Here is a 17,559-nt window from a genome sequence, read left to right as displayed (position 1 = left end):
GACACATTTCTCTTTGCCTGTATTATATAGAAGCACCCCAGTTTCCCTTTGATTATTGAGAACAGTCACTCAAGCCAGTAGATTAACTTCCTCTTCTTTAGCCTGTTGATTCAGTGTTATATGGTACCCCATTTAGCCAAGTGGCATCTTAAAATGCAAGTAGAAGCATTCTTCTGTTAAATAGGAAGGAGTTAAAAATAGTTAACTACCTGAGAAGCAAAGAAATGCCTTTATTTTAAAATAAATATTTGCCATGGGTAGATTTTCCCAAGATGAGATATATAAGTATTTATTCATTTGTGCATTGATAAATGCTATTATTTGTCAGGTACTAAGTACTGGGAATTTCAGAGTTACTAATTTGTGATTCTATAACAGTGTCAATGAGTCAAGGACAGTCAATGTGATAAAAATTCTAACATGGGAAATATTAGAGGGTAGAGTGGTAGACTACAGAGTTTACTTCAATATGACACCTCATTCTTGAAAGGAATTTGTATCATGTCTAGGAAATATGTGTTTAATATATTACTGTGTGTGTGTGTGTGTGTGTGTGTGTGTGTGTGTGTGTGTGTATGGAGAGAGTGGGAGAGAGAGAAAGCAGACTACAAAATCTAGTTGGGGATATAAACAGTGGCCAGATTGTGAAGAATCATATTTGCTAATTTAAGAGGTTTGGCTTTTATCCAACAGATTGTGGGGAAGCAAATGAGGTACATGACATGACAAGTTTTGTTTTAGAGAAGGTAACACTGGTGGCCTTATAAAAGAAGAAATGGAGTAGGGGAAATCCAACAGACAGGAGATCAGTTAAAAGACTGTTACAGTAATAAAAGCAAGAGATGATTAGCTCCTGAACTAGGACAGTGACCTTAAGAGGGAGGTGAGGCTGGGTTTTAGAAACATTTCCAAGCAAAAGTCTTTTGCCTGTAGTATCAGCTTAAGAGTAGGTAAGAAAAGGGAGAGAGTAGAATGGCATACACAGGACGAGTCTTTACCAAGTGTTTATTTAGTGTCTTCTTTATAAGGGAACAGTTCTTGATGTCATTTACTAACAGCAAATTTTCACTTTATAAGTATGTGTATGCATATACACACATATACATGCATATATTCACACATATATGATATGCATGCTAAGTATACATACGTATGTTAAACATAAGATAAAGGTGTATATATAGTAATTTTAACATTAAATATGTGTATGTGTAATTGTTTATTCTTATTTCATTGCAAATTATTATATTTATTAACTCTAAAGATTTAGATTTACTTTGTTGTTGCTTTGCCATTGTGATTGTCTCTTTTTCAGTGGCTGGTGGTTTGCGATCAGTTTTATTTTGTTCTGGGTGAGATATATTTTAAATTATGGTTTCAAATATGACTAATAGTTAAAGAGTAGCTTCAATCAGCTTTTATTTACTGTTTATTTGAAATATTGTTTGAAAATGTGACAGTAATATGTTTATATTAATAGTATCTTCTAAAATTAGAGATTTGTGTTTTAGACCAACTACTCTACAGTACATCAGCTACCTTCTTATAATTCATTTAATTTCTTTTACCCTGAAATTTCTTGTCTAAAAAATGAAGAAATTGAACAAGAATGATCTCTAGGATCCTTTCTAGTTGTTAAATACAATGATTCTTATATTGTATAATTTATTTTTTAAAAAATGATTGCCAAATTATGTAATTTTTATATATACCATATGAATATCCTAACCCTTTGTCCTCCAGAATGTACAGTTTTAGATATTTGTGAAGAGAAAATATAGGCAGATTTGAGGAGTGTTGTAGTGTTACGCTCTTTAATTTTGATGGAAAAGTAGAAGGGCCTTCTCTAGGAAAAGAAAAGCTGCTATTGAATTGACTTTGAGAGTGAGAATTAGAAAGCAGTAAATTTAGTGATAGGGAAATGTCATGTAGGTGAGGAGATGTATTTGAGGGTATTGGCGTTTACGTATAATGTGATAGCACAGAAATCCAAAGAGCTGTGAAGAGGTGAGTACAACAGTAATGGTGGTATATAGAGGGTAACTAGAATGTAAGTTCCTTGAGAGCACAGATTTTTGTATGTTTTGTTCATTACTGTATCCTTACCACTAATAATAATGTCTGGCACATGTTTAGTGCCCCACTTACTGGCTTAGTAATCTTGGCCAATTGACTTACCTTTGCCTCAGTTTCCCAAACTATAAAATGAAAGAAAGAAAGAATGAATACTTGAAGGAAGCAAGCAAGAAAGAAAAATTTAGAATTATTTGGCCAGGAAGAGCTAATAAACCAATGACTAAATGTGAGATGATTAGAACTTTCCAAAGGACCTGGGTATGATGGAAATAGTTTAGAATAAACTTTTAGCAGTGAAGTATCAGAATTTACCATCTACTGTGGTCTGAATGTGTCCTCCAAAATTTATATTTTTGGAATTTAAACCCTAATGTGATAGTATTAAGAGTTAAGGTCTTTAGGAAGTAATGAAATCATGAGCCCTCATGAATGCGATTAGTGACCTTATAAAAGAGCTTCAAGGGAGCTGTTCAGTCCCTCCTGCCATGTGAAGATGCAGTAACAAGGTGCCATCTATGGAAAAAGAGCAAGCCTTTACCAGACACTGAATCTGCTGGTACCTTGATGTTGGATTTCCCAGCCTCTAGAACGGTGAGAAATAAACTCCTATTATTAATAAGTTACCTACTCTAAGGTATTTTGATATAGTAGCCCAAAGAGACTAAGATACCACCCTAAGAGAACGAAGGAAGAAAATAGAGTATAAAAAAATTTAGGTTTATTTGAAACCACCAAAATGTCTTTCAGAGTAGCTGTACCATTTTGTAGTACCATCGTAAATGAATGAGAGTTTCTTTTCCACATCTTCATCAGCATTTGTTGTCAGCGTTCTGGATTTTGGCCATTCTAATAGGTGTGTAGTGGTATCTCCTTATGGTTTTAATTTGCCTTTCCCCGATGACATGTGATGGGGAACATCTTTTCATATGCTTATTTGTCACTCGTATATCTTTGTTGAGGTTGGTGAGGCATCTGTTACAGTCTTTGACCCATTTCTTAATTGGGTTGTTTGTTTCCTTATTATAGAATTTTAAGAGTTTTGTATGTTTTGGATAGCAGTCTCTCATCAGATATGCCTTCTGCAAATATTTCCTCTTAGTCCCTGGCTGCGTTTTAAATTTTCTTGGCAGTGTTTTTCACAGAACAGAAATTTTAAATTTAATGAAATCCAACTTATCAATTAATTTTTTCATGGTTCATGACTTTGGTGTTGTCTCTAAAAGTCATTGCCAAGCCCTAGGTCATGTAGATTTTCTCCTGTATTATCCTCTAGGGGTTTTATAGTTTTGCATTTTACATTTAGGTCTGTGATTCATTTTGAGTAAATTTTCATGAAAAGTGTAAGGTCTGTATCTAGATTCATTTTTTTGGCATGTGGATGTCCACTTGTTCCAGCACCATTTATTGATAAGACTGTCTTTTATTCATTGTATTGCCTTTGCTTCTTTGTCAAAGATTAGTTGATTATATTTATGTGGGTCTATTTGTGGGCTCTCTATTATGCTCCATTGATCTAATTGTATGTTCTTTTATAAATGCTATACTGTTTTGAATATGGTAGCTTTATAATAAGTTTTGAACTCAGATAGTGTCTGTCCTCCAACTTTGTTCTTTTAGAATTGCGTTGACTATTCTGCATCTTTTGCTTCTCCATAGAAACTTTAGAATCAGCTTCTTATTTTCCACAAGAAAACTTCCTGGGATTTTGATGGGGATTGTAATCTATAGACCAAGTTGGAAGGACTGACGTCTTGACAGTATTGAGTCTTCCTATGCATGAACATGGAATATCTCTCCATTTATTTAGTTCTTTGATTTCTTTTATTAGAATATTTAGTTTTCCTTATATATATAGTATACATATTTTTTTTAGATTTATACCTAATTATTTAACAGAGCATTTTAATGATACTATAATGGTGGATACATGTCACTGTAAATTTGTTTATATCCTAGAATGTACAACACCAAGTGTGAACTCTTATGTAGATTAGGGACTCAGGTGACAATGTTGTGTCAATATAGGTTCATCGGCTGTAACAATGTATCAGTGTGGTGGGGTGTGTTGATAATGGAGGAAGCTATGCGTGGGTGAGGGCAGGGAGAATATGGGACATTCCTGTAATTTGTGCTCAGTTTTGCTATGAACCTAAAACTATTCTAAAAAATAAATTCTTTTTTAAAAAAATGTACAAAATATTGTTTTTGCATCAAATAGAGGCAATAAAAAATGATAAAGGGGATATCACCACCGACCCCACAGAAATACGAAATACCATCAGAGAACAAACACCTCTACACAAATAAACTAGAAAACCTAGAAGAAATGGATAAATTCCTGGACACATACAGTCTCTCAAGACTAAACCAGGAAGAAGTTGAATCCCTGAAGACACCAATAGCAGGCTCTAAAATTGAGGCAATAATTAATAGCCTACCAACCAAAAAAGTCCAGGACCAGATGGATTCACAGCTGAATTCTACCAGAGGTACAAGGAGGAGCTGGTACCATTCCTTCTGAAACTATTCCAATCAATAGAAAAAGAGGGAATCCTCCCTAACTCATTATATGAGGCCCACATCATCCTGATACCAAAGCCTGGCAGAGACACAACAAAAAAAGAGAATTTTAGACCAATATCCCTGATGAACATCGATGTAGAAATCCTCAGTAAAATACTAGCAAACTGAATCCAGCAACACATGAAAAAGCTTATCCACCATGATTAAGTGGGCTTCATCACTGGGATGCAAGGCTGGTTCAACATATTTAAATCAATAAATGTAATCCAGCATATAAACGGAACCAAAGACAAAAACCACATGATTATCTCAATAGATGCAGAAAAGGCCTTTGACAAAATTCAACAGCCCTTCATGCTAAAAACTCTCAATAAATTAGGTATTGATTGGACATATCTCAAAATAAGAGCTATTTATGACAAACTCACAGCCATTATCATTCTGAATGGGCAAAAACTGGAAGCATTCCCTTTGAAAACTGGTACAAGACAGGGATGCCCTCTCTCACCACTCCTATTCAACATAGTGTTGGAAGTTCTGGCCAGGGCAATCAGGCAAGAGAAAGAAATAAAGGGTATTCAATTAGGAAAAGAAGAAGTCAAATTGTCTCTTTTTGCAGATGACATGATTGTATATTTAGAAAACCTCATTGTGTCAGCCCAAAATCTCCTTAAGCTGATAAGCAATTTCAGCAAAGTCTCAAGATACAAAATCAATGTGCAAAAATCACAAGCATTCTTATACACCAGTAACAGACAAACAGAGAGCCAAATCATGAATGAACTCTCATTCACAGTTGCTTCAGGGAGAATAAAATACCTAGGAATCCAACTTACAAGGGATGTGAAGGACGTCTTCAAGGAGAGCTACCAACCACTGCTTAATGAAATGAAAGAGGACACAAACAAATGGAAGAACATTCCATGCTCATGGATAGGAATAATCAATATCATGAAAATGGTCATACTGCCCAAGGTAATTTATAGATTCAATGCCATCCCCATTAAGCTACCAATGACTTTCTTCACAGAATTGGAAAAAAACTACTTTAAAGTTCATATGGAACCAAAAAAGAGCCCACATTGCCAAGACAATCCTGAGTCAATAGAACAAATCTAGAGGCATCATGCTACCTGACTTCAAACTATACTGTAAGGCTACAGTAACCAAAACAGCAGGGTACTGGTACCAAAACAGAGATATAGACCAATGGAACAGAACAGAGCCCTCAGAAATAATACCACACGTCTACAACCATCTGATCTTTGACAAACCTGACAAAAACAAGAAATGGGGAAAGAATTCCCTATTTAATAAATGGTGCTAGGAAAATTGGCTAGCCATAAGTAGAAAGCTGAAACTGGATCCCTTCCTTACTCCTTAAACAAAAATTGATTCAAGATGGATTAGAGACTTAAATGTTAGACCTAAAACCATAAAAACCCTAGAAGAAAACCTAGGCAATACCATTCAGGACATAGGCGTGGGCAGGTCTTCATGTCTAAAACACCAAAAGCAATGGCAACAAAAGCCAAAATAGATAAATGGAATCTAATTAAACTAAAGAGCTTCTGCACAGCAAAAGAAGCTACCATGAGAGTGAACAGGCAACCTACAGAATGGGAGAAAATTTTTGCAATCTATTCATCTGACAAAGGGCTGATATCTAGAACCTACACAGAACTCAAACAAATTTACAGGAAAAAAACAACCCCATCAAAAAGTGGGCAAAGGATATGATCAGACACTTCTCAAAATAAGACATTTATGCAACCAACAGACATGAAAAAATGCTCATCATCACTGGCCATCAGAGAAATGCAAATCAAAACCACAATGAGATACCATCTCACACCAGTTAGAATGGCAATCACTGAAAAGTCAGGAAACAACAGGTGCTGGAGAGGATGTGGAGAAATAGGAACACTTTGAAATTGTTGGTGGGACCGTAAACTACTTCAACCATTGTGGAAAGCAGTGTGGCGCTTCCTCAAGGATCTAGAACTAGAAATACCATTTGACCCAGCCATCCCATTACTGGGTATACATCCAAAGGATTGTAAGTCATGCTGCTATAAAGACATATGCACATGTATGTTTATTGTGGCAGTATTCACAATAGCAAAGATTTGGAATCAACCCAAATGTCCATCAGTGACAGACTGGATTAAGAAATTTGGCACATATATACTTTGGAATACTATGCAGCCATAAAAAGGATGAGTTCGTGTCCTTTGTAGGGACAAGGATACAGCTGAAAACCATCATTCTCAGCAAACTATCGCAAGAACAGAAAACCAAACACTGCATGTTCTCATTCATAGGTGGGAATTGAACAATGAGATCACTTGGACACAGGAAGGGGAACATCACACACCAGGCCCTGTTGTGGGGTGTGGGTAGTGGGGAAGGATAGCATTGGGAGATATACCTAATGTAAATGATGAGTTAATGGGTGCAGCACACCAACATGGCAAATGTTTACATATGTAACAAACCTGCATGTTGTGCACATGTACCCTAGAACATAAAGTATAATAATAAAAATAATTGTTTTTGCATTATATAGAATATCTACTCTCCAAACATTTTCTTATAAGTCTCACTTAATTTGAATATTAGAGTTTTGCTTAAGTGAGACTATTTTGTAGTTAATGTTGTGGTTTTCAAATACCTTGCTGCTGACTTTTTTGGTCTAAACTTTAAAATGTGAATATAAATTAAATGTGTTTAAGCAGATGTTTTCTTTATGGTTTCCACTAATTTTTTAAAAATTTTATGAGGAATTCATTACATTCCCATCTGCAGCAATTTACTCTTGATACTTATAATTATTTATAGTGCTTAAATTTCTAAATTAAGTACTGATTCAGTTAAAAATCAGGTGAGGTCTCTAATATATGTTTCTTAGATTTTATTAATAAATGCTTTCTTGGGGAATATAAATCTGCCCCTCAGTAACTCATTTAACCCTGCAGTAACTCATATAACTCTATTTGAAGTGTAGGATTTCTACAAAAGAATGAGGCACAATCTAGATAGGTGATACAGAGGCTAGAATAGTGTGAGTAGCAATGTGTCTGTATGATACCTTTACCTGTAAGGCGTGCTGGTTAAAATTGTACTATTTTTCATAGTGGTAATTATACGAGATGGATTATCTTTCTGCTGTGTCCATGGGAGTCTGATAAATGTCTTTTTCTCTTCCCTGAAAATACATGCCTATTTAATTGCTTAAAACAATTCTAGTTTTATTAATAGGCTGATTTCTATAAATATAGTTTAAGAAGAACAAATCAGATTTTGTATCACAAAGCAGGACAACTTTGGTTCTGTTTCAAACTTAGGTGTACTCACAGACATAAATTGAAATGATAACTTGTAGAACCTTTTAACATTTTCTGGGAGAGTCTGTTCTATTAGTTTCCTGCTGTAGTTACAGTCTGTGTTGCCTGAGGAAAGTTTTGTAAATCAGATCTCTGTCTATCATAGATTTCTCATACAAAGGTCAGTGGTTCTTGTTTGACTGTTCGGTCCAAAGATCCATTCTCTATTATACAATTAGTATAAAACACAGTATTTTCAGTCAGTAGATGTTATTCAAAGCCTTATAATGATGAGAATTTAAAATCTTCGTGTATTGAAGGTAGTTTGAAATAGCGGTTACTATACTTTGGATCCAGCCTGCCTCCATTTGTATCCTGACTTGGCTGTTTATAAGCTGTATGATCATGGGCAGTTGGTTGAACTTTGTCTTAGTGTCTATCTGTTAAGTAGAAATAATGATAATAGTACTTCATGAGGTTGTTGTGAGGATTAGATATGAGTAGTTCAAGTACTCATAACAGTTCTTGGCACACGGTAAGAATTGTATAAACATTTGCTGCTGTTATTTTCAGTGGCACTATCTATGTTTAGACCTGGTGACCTGGGAACCAGAAGTTTCAAATGCCTTTGTTCTATGACTGAGTACACTATTGCTGACCTTTACTGTCAGGTTTCTCTGTCTGGTTTCACGGGCATTAGTTCTTATCCGTTCTCATGATTAGCATATATACTTAGGTTGTAATTGAAGTCCATAGTAAATCAGTGTTCCCAATGTTTCTATTTTGCATTAGTCAGCTCTTTGGCACTATATTAATTTAATATATTGGGTATGCTTTATGAAAATACATGTGCATTTTAAATATTCATATGCTACATAAAGATAAGAATATGTTTTTCCATAAACCTTTATTTGGTAAATTCATTTTTCTCTGAAAATTATAGCAGTGTATTATTCAGTTTCAGGATATAATGCCAGAGATATGTTTGAACTGAAACATAGAAATTCTTTCCTTTACACTTTTCTCTGCTTTCGTGAGGAACAACTGTGGTATTAAAGAAGCAACTGACGATATTAGAAAAGCAACGTGGAGTCCTGGCCCTGTCGCTAATCAGACATATGAAACTTGGGTAATTCTAGCCCAAAGAAAGACTATATGATATTTCATTTTCTTTAAGCTTAAAGATTCAATATATCATAAATAACTTTAATAAGATTCTTCTTACTTGGCTTATTGAATTGTTCTCATTTCTTTGTAGTACTTTATATTGCAAACCAAACTTCTAAAATATGTAGTTTATTTTCCTTTAATTTGTATATTCTCAAAATGTTCTAGGTAAATAGTTTATTATGATAGCACTCTCTTCATAGGTATGTAAAAATGTCATCCAGAATAACATTTAGAGTCTTTGCCATGTCGTAGAAGGCTCTCCGTCATTGATCATTGATTCTGCTTCTCTATCTGACCTCATCTGCCATTCTCCCACTTTCTCCAGTCTAATCTCACTGACCTCCCCATTGCTCTGTGAAGATGCCAAGCATATTCCCACCTGGGACTTCTGAATGCCTTGTTCAATTTACCTGGAATGCTCTTCTTCCCCAATCCACGAGTTTGCGCTCTCCCTTCAGTTAGGTTTTAGTACATATGTCACCACGTTAGAGTTTTTCTGTAATCCTCCTAAAATAGCCCACCACCCCTATCACTCCCTACTTTGGTTTCTTTATAGATCTCATCTCTGACAATGTTTATTTTACTTGTTTATTGTTTGCTTTTTCCACTAAACATAAGCTCCATAAAACGGGGACTTTGTTCTGTTTAGTGCTGTGTCCCTGTTGCATCATAGGGTTTTCAGTTGCATATAGCAGGCACTCAAAATTTTTGCTGAATTAAGCAAATAAATTGTTATAATATTTTCAGTTGCATAATTACCTTATGGACTTTAGAGCACTTAGAGACTTTATGAAAGCACTTTAAAGCACTTAAACCTTTAGATATATCTTGAAAGTGGATCTGAATTATAGTCCAGTCGTAGTATTCCGTTAGCCACCAGGATAGAAGAAATCTCAATACGTAAGAATATAAAAAAGATAGAACTGATCTGATCTAAAAATAAAGAATGCTTGATCTATGAGAGAAAATACTTACAGATCATCTAGCATAGAGTTCTTATTTTAAAGATTAGAAAACTGAGACATGGTTATATTAGTAGATGTGCCAGAGGTCACATGGCTTGTTGGTGGCAGAGCCCTAATTTTGTGTCTGTAATATACATAAAATACCTAATTTTTGTGTCTGTTATGATTTTATTCAATTTACATATGAATGTGTTAAATTTTCTAGTAAATTTGTTTTATTCTATTTACTTGCAACTTTGCTATCGTCTCTAAAAGACTATGCCATAATAGTATTTTCTCATTCTTTTTAAGTTATACAGCTCTTGCATGTTACTAGGTGAATATGGGGGATCATCTTTGGGATGCTTCCGTCTTCTTTGGAAATCTCCATTTAGGTGTCTTATGGTTAACAGAATAAATATTTGCTAAAGCCGATGCCTTATAATTCTACTTAAACCTGACACTTTGCTATATTACCTTTAATAATGCATTCTGGTTGCTTAGTTCCAGAACTGTGGTTGGGGAGGTGTTGTCATATATTTTGTCCTCTCCTTGTCACCTATACCCCACATCCAGAAAGTTGCCAAGTCCTGTAGAGCTTGCTTCTCTCCTGGTAGATCTTGATTAGCAGGCATAACCCTCTGCCAGATGCTGGCCATTGCAGAAATTTTGTGACTCTGCATATAATTACAGAAACCATCCTCTAAGAAATCAGTCAAATTCATCAGATAATGTTGAATTTTGTTAGCGAATAACTAATAAAACTTCATTTAAGGATGACCAGTAAGGAGGCAGGGAAAGTATTTACGTGACATTTAGTAGAGTGCTTTGGACTCTGGGTATCCCCAGTGAAATAAATTGCCCAGTGATAAAAATGCCCAGTGAAATAAAGTGAGGTATTATATTTAATTCCTCACTTTAAGAATGTGTTTTTCCTCTTGCTACAGTTTTTATTTGCTCAGTAACAATAAAAGCTTTTTTGTTGTTTTTAAGGCTTTGAATGAACTGTTTAAAAAGTCATCTGTGTGCGGATTGAGAAATTGAATAATTAGCTGCTTTCAAAGCTGCATAAGCTCTTTTAGCCCATCAGGTTAAAAAGGGGGTGGAAAGAGTTAATACAATTTTAAAGAGGCCTAATTTACAACTAAGGAGTACCTGAGAGCTCTTGGAGAATTTGACACAATGAGTTAGATCAACCCCATTTTCATTTCCCGCTAGCTGCAGTTTGTAACATAAATAAATCCATGGTCTGTAATTGTTAAATGGAAGTATTTGAATGCCTCCTAGTGGCATATTGTAGGCTCTAATTAAGGAATTTAAAAAGTAATATTTATTGAAGGAATACTATGATAACCTATTAAAGCTTGTAAGTATAAGGTAGTAAAATCCTTTAATGATAACATCCCAAGTGAAATCAAAATACATTATTTGCCATATAAAACTGATTAAAAACGTGACTGGAAAAAATATAACACATATGGCAAAGATGAATATACTTTGAATAAAAATTTTTAGTTTTGGTTCAGATCAAATTACTTTAATTGACTTTTTATGTAATGGAACTACTTTGCGCTTAAACAGACAAATGTGGCTATTAATAGGATTTAGATTGCTTTGTGTACATTCATTTTTTAAAATTAATTGTGGATTATTATGTAGTTTCTTTAAATATCTTTGTATAATAATAGAGAAAATGGTTTACAGAAAGTCTGGTTCATTTTCAGATTTTTTAAAAATTCTGATCTTCAAGTTGAATAAAATAATTTAATTGGTAACCTTGAAATACAGACTATAGCAAAACTTTAAAATGATTAAGAATGCTGATTTAATTATTGCTTTATGCATAAAAATGACTTTACATTTATGGAAATATAATTTAAAATGGAAAGAAAGTCATATTGAAAGAATTCTGATGAGGGTCAGAAGATGGAAGAAAAGGTGATATCCTTTTGTTAAGCACTAAAAAATGTTTAATTAACTGCTTACCAAAACAAAACAATTAAAATGGCAATTACCTTTAAAATAGCAACAATGTAATTACAGCTGTTGTGATATAAAGCTAGGAAACAAAATGTTAATCTGGAATGAACAGTTTAAATATGAAATTATGATATACTTGGCTTCCTGTAGTACAGCTGTCAAGCTTGGGCAGTTCGCTGGTCAATAGTGACATTCTATGTGTCAGTGAACAGAGTCTCTTGATACCATAACCCGCAGTTCACACATTACTGAAGCTCCAACTGTCGAACATTCAAGTCCCCTGATATTTTTGCAGCTTCCAGACTCTCCTGACTGGCTCATGTTTCATTCTTTGGCAATTTGCCCTAATGATATCCCTCAGGAGCTTTCAGCCTCTCTTCCTTTCCATATTTAATCATGTTATATTAATCTGAGTGATACACAAACTATGCTGTATAAATTGTAATTTCCTGCAATTTTTCTAAGATGCACACCTAATTTTTCAGTTTTACTTATGTTCTAAGTTTTTAATCCCAAGCTCTGTATTTTCAGATGATTATAACTACATGATTCCCAAGAAGCTACTTTTGCTCTTTATATATGTTTCAGAGGGGCCTCTGAGACATAAGACTTTTTACATGTAGAATTGGTAAAGACAATGTGATTTATGTCATTATGTAAATTGTTCTGTGATTACTGTTCATTGTTGATACATTGAACATTGCTTTTTGTTTGGAAGGTCAGCAGCTACTTATTTTTGTTATCCTTTTACAAATTTTAGTTAACTGCCTGTATCCATGGATCAGCTGCTCTCCTATACCCAATGTATTGGCAACACATATACATCCCAGTGCTTCCTCCACACCTGCTGGACTACTGCTGGTAAGCTGGCTTTTGCCAGACTCCTTTAAATTTAGGTTTCGTGATTAGATATCTGTTTATTTGTGAATTAGATAAACTTGGTGGTATATTTAAAAGAAATCACAGAAACTTACATTTTAATAAATAGTAAAGATGGCTTTTATGAAGGACAAAATAATTCTGTTCAAAGGTAGCACAAATTTATACTTAGCAAACATAAAGTTCTTTAGATTTTGTGAATTTCTTCTGCAGTCATTTAGATAATGCAAAATAGGAAAAAATAACAGTCTTAAGTTGTGTTTAGGAAAACTGTATAGAAGTTATGGTGTCAGTTAGAGAACTCAATATCCCAGGTGTCGGAATTTGTCTGGCAAATCTGCCAGAAACCACATTGTCTCTGTCAGGGCATACTCTCGTTACCTTTACTTCAGAACACACTACTCTACCCCTCTTTTTTTGATATTAGCCCACCAAATACCAAGTACTGACAAAGGGGTTGTCTCTACTACAAGAATTCTTGTTTTTTGTTTAAGTCAAAGTCTCAGCCTTGAACCACCATGAACAGCAATGCTGAAAAGTACTGGGAGTAATTCTGAAAAGTTTCCTGGCATTAGACACAATTCCTAAGGGATCCCACCCAATAACCAGGCCTCTAGAACCTCCTTGTTCTCTTCGCCTGGAAGAATCTGCATACTTATCATGAGTCTAAATAAGGATTAGACTTCTAAATAGCAGCTTCTGGGCCTTCTTCAAAACTAGGGGGGGAAATGTTATCTTTATTGCATAATCATCTTCTGCAGGTGTAGCCTAATTCTTAAGAAATGTGATGGGATGTTTTCTCTAAACCATTGTGCACACACATAGAAGGAAACAATTTTGACCTTAATGTGTTTTCTTATTTCACAGCTAATGTTACTAAAACACAGCACTTTTAGAATCAATGCATTCATTTAACTTTCTTATTTCATAAAAGGCAGAAAGTATTAAGGATTAAAAATGATTTAAGTTCATACATAGAGGGTTTCTATTAACTTTTTATGACTAACTCTCTTCAGAGCAAGTGATTGTACTGACAACACATGTACTTGGCCACATATTGATTATATTAATATATTGTTGTGTTTCCACAGCATGGTAATATTATTAGAATTGATAATGCTGTGAAGTAGGTGCCCAGTGACCTACCATTACTATTATGCTGTTTGAGAACTAGAAAGGAGAAACTGTTTGGCAGGAAACTATAGGAATGTAGTTTATATTGTTAAGCGTTATACACACAAGTCTAAGAATAAAGCTAAATCTATAAATAAGCCCTTTGTTATTCATTTTAGAGTTTTTCTTTAACCAACATACCTGTAGTATTTTAGCATTCCTTAAAGGGAGGGTCTCTCATTTATTTATGTTGACATATGCAGTAGATCTTTGTATATACTGTTCAGTAATTAAACTTTACTTATTTAAAAATACATGTTACAGCAGTATTTGGAAATATATTGATATATGATTTTATATAATGTATCTTTAGAATTACATTTTATATATGATGTTAGTGCCATCTTAATTTTTATATTAAAATGTTCTAACCTCTTAAGAGATAACACACCTTTAATTAAGTTCAATTATCTATAATGAATTACACATTTAAGATTTTCTAAAATGTTATTTAGAAATTATTCTATGACACAGGCAGTTCTGTACTAATTTTTTCCAGAGCTTTTCTGATAGTTTCTACCCGTCATTAAATTCAGTGAAGGAAACTTGTTTCATATTTCAGTCCCTGGAATTTTCTTTCTAGTTTCTAATGTCTGAAATAGCCTTTGGGTTGAGTTCTAACAGCTTCCATGCCAAAAACTCCCTGGTTCAAAGAGTAAATCAGTGATATTCAAACAAGAAGTTACCTGAAACTTCCTGAACCTTAAGGTCACAATGATAGGCTCAGCTTCTATCATAGGAACTGAGTAGTGTAATATAATATATTTTTTTAAAGAATAGCCATCAGAAAACTTGGTAAACTAAACTGTTTCCTAAGGTAAACGGTTTTCTTCCATTTCCATCCTTGAGGTTAAAATCATACTGATCTACATGTAAAAGGGAAAAAAATTACAGATCATCCCTTCAGTGTCACAGTATTTGATTAAATAATTTTTATGAATATTCCAGTTCAAAAATAGTATCATGAAGATTTGATAGGAAAAGATATATATTTGCTAACTCTTTGGCATGATTGGAACTTTCTGATTCCTGAGGTAATCCTACCTCCATAAAGTATTTCTGTTTTTGCAGCTGGTAGCTCTGCTGTGGGTTGGACTGTGGAGAGCCATAATGCCATCTTGTGACCATAGATGAATATCGCATCTTGGTCCACCAATAAAGCCTTGTTACTTTGTTGATTCATCCATTCATTTGTTCATTAAACATTTAGTGACCATCTAAATATTTTGCCAAGCTGTGAATATGTAATGTAATGAATAAGATTTAGTTTCTGCCCTTGCAGGGTTCACAGATAGCAAGAAATACACACATACTTAGATGTGCACACATGCACACACATAGCACAGTACTGCAACATTATAAGTATTACAGGATAGGCATACAAAGGACCATGGATGGCAACACATGAAAAGAAGTGGCGTACACTCCCTGGTAGCTTAAAGAAGGTGCCTGGGAGGAAATGACACCATCTGCATTTTTCCCTAATCAGCCAATATAAGAATACTTTAATATGGCAAGTCTGTGATGTTGCAAGGCACTCTTAACCTATCTGAATCCATAAACACATGACAGATAATGTGACTTTAGTGCTAGTAAAATTATTATTATCTATTATTTGTTCATGAATGATTGAGTCAGGCTATATGACTCTTCTTTTTATGAAAGGAGCAGGTTTAGCTTCTGAGAGAATAGGTTTTGTAAAAAAACAAATGGGAAAATTGTATACTTCAGACTACCCCAATAGACTGCTGTTATGGTCTATGTCATTGGTGGTCTCTTTGTAAGAAAACCTAAAAAAAAAAAAAAAAGCTATTCTTAAATACAGATAATTGCTACCAAAAAGAAGCAGCAATCATATGGAGGTTTCTGTATCCCATCTTTGCAAAATAACTACATTGAAAGAAAGATCTAGGACAGTTTTGCACACAGAGGACAAAACGTCTGTGTTGCCAAGAATTTCTTCTTGACTTGATAATGCTCTAATCGAATTAGGAAATTTAAGCTAGGGTTGCAAACTTACATTTCATGAGATTTGGGTGATTTCATATTAGGATTACACAATCCAGTTTTTGTGAGAAAGAAACAACTATTCACTCTATATTCTGCAAACTGTAATTATTTTAAGAAATTAGTCTCTAGGTTAATAATATTTACAGTTCTCACATCCGTGTTTTGGAGTTTATGAGAAATTGGTGAGAAGAGAACATGTGGATGTAACAAGTGATCCCATTTTAAATGTAATCAAGTTATTATTACATTTTGCATACAAGCTTTTTAATTGATATTTTTATGCCAGCTTAATAATTTTTATAAATGTGTTTTTTATACTTCAAAAGATAAGTATGTCTTCCATAAAGTTTAAAAAAATGTTTTCCTAGATGTATTTGCTGGCACTTCAGTAGGTTATTTAGCAGTCTGCTTCTGATTTTATGAAACTCTGACCCACCCATTTATCCCACCAACATTTGTAAAATGGACTTAGTAACTATTGTTTTTTAGAAGGCTTAACTATTTTAAAACTCTTTCATTAAAATGTACTTTGAATTTCAGACTGCATGGGCTTTTTCTGTACTATAAATCTTGTGAGTAGGATAAGCTAACCTGAGGTGAACTGGAAGTTTACGCAGTGACTTTAATAATTTTATGGTATTTTGGATATAGGCAGGGATTGAGATATTTAAGATCATGGGAGTTGCCTAACTTCATTTTGTTAAAGTTATCAAAACCTTGTTGTGGAAGCCTAGATTTGCTAGTGATATGCACTTTAGTCTTCTCTGGAGCCCCAGAAGGAATTCAGGGATGAGAACTTGAACTAGGGAAGTAGTGGAACAGTCCACATTTGTTCCTCCTGTTTCCTTTTGAAGGTAGAAAATCTCTTAGGTCTTAAGGATATCAAGGCCTATAAAAAGTTCTCAACTTTCAGCCTAGTGAAGTATCCAGAATATCAGATCAATTCCAGATGGTCTCTTGCATTCAAATTAAAAAAATAAATAGGAAGGAACAAAGCTACAAAGGGCAAAGACAACTGGGAATTAGAATCTAGTACAATAAGAAGTAATGAACTAGAATGTACAGGCTAATGAGGAGTAAAATAAGAACTTTAACACTTACTTTGTAAATTCTGGATATATGGATTAGTGGTTAGCCATCTTTAAATAAATTTGGAACTTTTTAAGATTACTGTGAAATCTCTGGGTCTGTCAGGGTGCCTGTGTAATCTGTTGCTGGTTCTCAGTAGCAAAGTGAACACACAGAAATTTGGACATCTCTGTTCTGATAATGACAATGATGTTTAGAAAATTATGCAAATCCTTTGAGAAACAGGATTATCTGTTTGCATTAACAGAAAAGGTGTGTGATAATAGAACACAAAGATGCCTGTAAAAGAATTACCAAAAACGTTTTATTTTAAAATAGCTATTTTTTCATATATCCACTATTGCCTTCGTAGATATCTGTCAATTCTCATGTTTTTCTGTTAGATAATA

The 17,559-nt window shown here is 34.1% G+C and overlaps 1 protein-coding gene across 12 annotated transcripts in view; it reads left to right on the top strand.

Moving 5' to 3' along the window:
- DENND1B (DENN domain containing 1B) overlaps positions 1-17,559 on the top strand; it is a 280,347-nt gene that overhangs the window by 155,558 nt on the left and 107,230 nt on the right. For all 12 annotated transcript variants that reach the window (XM_078002252.1, XM_078002223.1, XM_078002233.1 and 9 more), the window contains one exon: positions 12,780-12,880. In XM_078002252.1, the coding sequence (XP_077858378.1) occupies positions 12,780-12,880 (101 nt within the window). The remainder of the gene's footprint in view (positions 1-12,779; positions 12,881-17,559) is intronic.

The sequence above is a fragment of the Macaca mulatta genome, chromosome 1, assembly GCF_049350105.2.
Source record: "Macaca mulatta isolate MMU2019108-1 chromosome 1, T2T-MMU8v2.0, whole genome shotgun sequence".
Lineage (NCBI taxonomy): Eukaryota > Metazoa > Chordata > Mammalia > Primates > Cercopithecidae > Macaca > Macaca mulatta.
This window is presented reverse-complemented; position numbering and strand designations above follow the sequence as displayed.